The 5,851-nt window shown below is 43.0% G+C and overlaps 1 protein-coding gene across 1 annotated transcript; it reads left to right on the forward strand.

Annotated features, from left to right (window-relative positions):
* Nucleotides 1-4,041: 4,041 nt before the first annotated feature.
* LOC308302486 (sodium-dependent lysophosphatidylcholine symporter 1-B-like) lies at nt 4,042-5,607 on the forward strand (the record flags this gene model as incomplete). Its single annotated transcript, XM_080746741.1, has 1 exon — nt 4,042-5,607. The coding sequence occupies one exon, from the start codon at nt 4,042-4,044 to the stop codon at nt 5,605-5,607; it is 1,566 nt and encodes a 521-aa protein (XP_080602867.1).
* Between the last annotated feature and the right edge of the window lie 244 nt (nt 5,608-5,851).

Genomic DNA, 5,851 nt, shown 5'->3' on the forward strand with positions numbered 1-5,851 from the left:
ATATAATATTACATTTGCGTGTACAGTACACCTTGGGACTTGGGAGTTAATCTGTTTGTTATAGGGTGTGCCAAATGTAGTTCTAAGAGCGGCCATTTCTTGGGTAAACACAGCCTTACACAGGTGTTCTGATTGGAGTAAAGCATTAGTTCTATGCAATCAAAGAATTGAAACACCTGTGTTTTGTCCCAAGAAATGGCCGCTAAGGACTACAATGACGTAGCCGCTGGCACACACTATATAGGGCTCTTGAGTCGCGCTGCTGCTGTTTGCTGTTGCAGCCACGGTGTGTTACATTACAGACGTGATGTGATTATGTCAATCCTACTGTACTGCAAAAACACTTTTCTTTAATATAGAAAACATTCGTATCTTCTTCTTCCTCGTTGTATTGTCGTACTATTTAATGAAAATAAGGAGCTTTATTACGAGGAAAAAACTGGTGTGTTTTCCCTTTTAAAATTGTGTAAATCGCGCATTTTTAGACACATTTCCTTAACGGTTATCACTTATGTAACCGATAAACTTTTGCTCCCCCCCCCCCCCCCCCCCCCCCCGTCGCCGTCATCGAAGCTTCGAAGTTCGAAAGAAAGCTTCGAAGGAGCTTCGATTATGAAAAAAGTATTCGAAGGTCAGCCCTAGTGAACACTCTACATGTCAACCAGTGACCATAGCTGCTGCCTGCTTGGACACCTGGATAAGGAGTGATAAGATGTGAGAGACCTTAACCTGACCTTTAGCACATAGACCTAAGACTGAATGGCAATTGAATATATAACTGTAATCTACACCTATGCCCCCCAGGTACCCATATGAATCACCATAAGTTCACAGATTCCCTCACACAACTGAAATACAATTTGTTATTTTTAACAAAATGATGTACAATCATTGGATCATTGCAATACAATGGATTTGGCAATAAATAATTAACTGATGGCAATTTCACTGATTCAGCCACATTCATTGAACCCTAAAACCTTGGGTTAGATAACCAATACCACCTTTCTATAGGTTGAACAGTATCATAACGCTATTTAAGCTCCAGGCAGCCATCTTGGACGCCATCTTGAAAATGATGGCTTTATAAGACATATAAATTCCTACATCTTTAGTGTGTTCTTAAGCATGCCTAGAGGTAACACAACTAGTTGAAAAACCTTTTATATAGGGGGGTTAAGTAGTATGTTTTCATAAATTGACCCAAGTGATTTTCGCCTAGTGTTATAAAATAAAATGCATGATAGCACCCATAAAGCTACCTCTGGTGCAAGGATATCACATATTTTCTAACTCTAGACATGTATACCATGACAAAAATCACTATGAGCATTAATCCCCTCAGTTGGTACCGACCAACCCCAGTGGCTTACGGTCTAGAAGCAGTGTGAGCTATATTTCATCTTCAACTGTTATTACCTGGGCAGAAAACTCTCCGATCCAGTCCGTCCGCTGATCCATTTTGCGCTCCATCTCAACGTTGTTCCGTTTCAAGTTTGTGAACCTCGCTTTCTCTTCTCTCTGCCTCTGTAACCAATGAGATTAGAAATTTCTAAATGTTGTGATCCCAGGCCTCTTAGAAACAACCTGATTCTTAAACTTCCCTAAAAGATAATGTATTTTTAAATACCTCTACTTTCCCATTGCAATTGTTTATACATTGCCTACACACACACACACACACACACAGGTTTGCAATTACTACTTTGTGGGGACATTACACATAGTCTACTATATTTGTGGGGACATTCCATTCATTTTTATGCAAGTCCTGTGGCCTTACCCTAACCTCTATCCCTAACCTTGTGGGACAGTAAAATTTGTCCCCACAAGGTTTTTTTCTCCGATTGTACCATCTTTGTGGGCACCTGTGGGCCCCCACAAAACAATTGCACACACACACACACACACACACACACACACACACACACACACACACACACACACACACACACACACACACACACACACACACACACACACACACACACACACACACACACACACACACACACACACACACGTTCAGGACAAGCAAGTGACATTTAAATGACAATTTCAACGGCTGGTTCCATTCCTTGATTGGCTGGTGTTTTCAGTTTATATCAAATCCAGTTTACTTTAACAAATACAACTTAGTTTTAACCAAAACATGTCAATGATGAGATACTTTAATAACCCCTGAGGGGAAATGTATTGATAATTGTGTGTGTGTGTGTGTGTGTGTGTGTGTGTGTGTGTGTGTGTGTGTGTGTGTGTGTGTGTGTGTGTGTGTGTGTGTGTGTGTGTGTCTCATTCTAGATTTATTGCTGTTCACACACACACACACACACACACACACACACACACACACACACACATCTACTTGTACACTGAAAATAGCAGATCTAAAAGCTCACAATGTGCCAAAATGCATGGACTAAATCCATTGTAGATTTAGTCGACTAAATTCGTGACATTTAGTGAACTGTCAAGTATAAAATGTAAGTAGGCCATGCGTTTTCCACCACCCAAACTATTCAACCAATCAATCAAACAAACAAACAAACAAACAAACAGCTGTGAGCTGACATGAGCATAGGCCTACTGCATTTCAAACACAGTCAAGAGTCAACAATATCTATGGCGTCGTTGTGTTTAAAACGTGCACTTACCTCTCTCTGGAGATAAAATTACTCTTTAATCGCCGAAGAAGATTAAATAGAATAGAAAATAATGCGTGTTAGTCCGTTCAACTTCTTCACGTTCCAGCTATGAGGAAAGTCAGAACACACTGCAGCGCAGCCGCGTTCATTTCGAATCTGGTCCGTCCACCGTCCAAAGGGGTACATTTAGAAAAGGAACTGACTATTACGTCACTCGGCTCGGTCTAAGAGACGGAAGTGCATGGTGGTCCATCCATGTCCATGTTACTTACATTTATCCCACATTCATTTAATAGAATTAAGAAATAAAAACATTAAGTGAACACAAATAGACTTTTATTCTTTCTTTATTTTGTTTTGTTATATGGTTTTAATGTTGGCTATACTGTTTTTGGCTTCATTTTCCAAAGCAATGCATGATAGGCTACATACATGCTTAGATTCTAAGCATTCGCCTTAGAATGGCTATTCTTTGCAAGCTGATCTATTTGTCATATTTAGTATTGTCATTATTGTAGAGAAACTATAAATTAATGTAAAGCTCTGTGATCATTTCTGTGACTCTGACGCCACCTCCTGATATAAAAATGTAATAGCTACCTTCATGGTGAGTGGTGAAAAGTCACACTTGCAGGGACAACCATTTGAATTTTCACCATTCAAGTAAATACATTAATTCACGAATAAATCAATGGCCATATGGAGATCTCTGTTCTTGTCCTTATGCCCATACAGTATATGCCAGGTGATCCCTGATGTCATCAATATTAAGCCCATATCTTGGAATGCCCATATATGGACATACGGTGTCAGGCTATGACGTGACGTCAGATATCTATGATGTCAGTCATCTCCATATTTGGGAAAAGTTAAAATTTTAATGAAAGTCAATGGAGAAAATGAATATAAATTAAACGTATAATCTCTTAGCAAAATGCACCCCTGTGTGTCCCGATGAAGCTGGTCGATTTGACATAAGTGCGTGCCACCAAAACTGTGGGAGGAGTAGTGCAGCTAGAAAGATGGATGGATGGATGGAATAAAGTCGGACTATAATGCTAAGGTCTGGTTGCAACCACACTAAATAAATCACACCTGGTATGGTATCAAACATGTCACTCATGCATATCTCCTTGTATGGGGCTGGCTGTTCTGTCCGTGACATCAGCTGTGGTGATGTCGGTCTCTGCGTACTTTCTATGACGTAGGTCATACCTACTCATGCCTTGACCCGTAACATAGGCAACGGTTTGTTTTGTGTGTGACGGCAGACCAGCACTTGCTATATAGATAGGGTGGTGTACGGTTGAAAAACCATTAGACGTTGAGCTAGGCCTGTAGAAATAATCAGTCAGAGCTGTATCTTCGGGATACAAGTACAGCTCTGGCATCCAATATGAGTCTTTTGAATAAACAGGACGATCAGATTAGCTCAGATCAAATCGCTCGGCCGAAAGAGCCGAGGAACAGATTGACAGTCTGCAATAAACTGTGCTATGCCATTGGTGGAGTGCCTTACCAGATCACAGCCGTTCCACTGGGCCTCTTCCAGCAGGTCTTCCTATTGGAGATAGCTGAGTTGAGCGCCGTCTATGCTTCCATCATCCTGTTTGTGGGCAGAGCATGGGATGCAGTAACAGACCCAACTGTGGGCTACCTGGTCGCCCGCAGCCCATGGACGCGGTATGGACAACTGCTGCCCTGGATTGCGGCGTCCACTCCATTGGCTGTGATTTCGTATTTCCTCATGTGGTACGTTCCCCCTTTTTTGGATAACAGCGTCAAGTGGTACTGGTACCTGGCGTTCGGCTGCATCTTCCAGACACTACAGACTTGCCTCCATGTGCCCTACACTTCCCTCGTCATGTTCATCACTTCAGAGCAGGCAGAGAGAGACGTGTGTACTGCTTATAGGATGGGCATGGAGATCTTTGCCAGTGTGATGGCTACAGCCATCCAGGGGCAGATAGTGAAGCATGCAACGTGTGTCGATTTCAATTCAATCTCCAATTCAACCTCCCTGCACAACCTCCCTGTCAATGCTACCCACTATCTTGACCCACTATCCCAAGTCTCAGACTCCCTGGACGACACCAAAACTCGCTACTTGATTGCCGCGGCTGTTAACTGCAGCATCTACATTCTCTCTATTATTGTTCTGTTCTTTGGGGTGAGTGAGAGAAAAGAGTCCTGTCATCCCAGTACCAGGTCTTTCTCGCAGTCAATGAGGATGGTGGTTGGGCATGGACCTTATGGCAAACTGATGTTGGGCTTAGTCACCACATCCATGGCTTACTTTTTCCTGGAGGGGAACTTTGCCTTATTTGCCATCTATACACTGGACCTCAGGGATCACTACCAGCACCTGTTACTGTCAGGCATGGTTTCCGCCGTGGTGGCCATCCCCTTCTGGCAGTGGTTCCTGACTAAGTATGGGAAAAAGACAGCTGTTTACTTTGGAATCTCTTTTGGTATTCCCTTCATGATTCTGATGGTTGTGGTGGAGAAGAACGTGATACTCACCTACTGCTTCATCTTGGCTGCAGGAGTGAGCTTGGGCGCAGTCTTACTGTTGCCATGGTCGATGCTTCCCGATGTGGTTGATGACTTCCAGGTTGCCAACCCTGACTCCACCGGCCATGAGGCAATCTTCTACTCATTTTATGTCTTCTTCATCAAATTTGGCAATGGACTTTCTCTGGCCATTTCCACAATGGCCTTAGAAATGACAGGCTATGTTAATCGAAGCTGTACACAACTGCATACGGTTCATTTGACACTGAAGATCCTTATCTCTGCTTTGCCCATCTCCCTCATTGCTTTTGGCTTGTATATATTCTACTATTATCCAATAGATGAGAATAGGAGGCAAAGAAACCGCAAAGTTCTCCAGGAACTGCGGGAAAAAGCAACAGCAGAATATGAAATGAGCTCGACAGAGACCACCATTGTCTATGCCTGACATCATACACTGGCCTCCAAGTACTTTGTGCCTTTTTCACCCACACAATAACCAGGGCAATGATACCTGCTAGTCTAACCCGGCCAGAGTCAGTGGAGAGGTCAGTGGAGAGAGAGAGAGAGTCGTGCCACTCCCGTTCACTTTATGGGGCCTATTGGCATATAGTGACAAACCGCGAACCGGATGTTTACAGAATGCATTGAAGTCTATGAGGGGTAAAGTGACAATGAACCACGTGACCAGC

Source organism: Nannobrachium achirus (genome assembly GCF_963921795.1).
Source record: "Nannobrachium achirus genome assembly, chromosome: 17".
NCBI lineage: Eukaryota > Metazoa > Chordata > Actinopteri > Myctophiformes > Myctophidae > Nannobrachium > Nannobrachium achirus.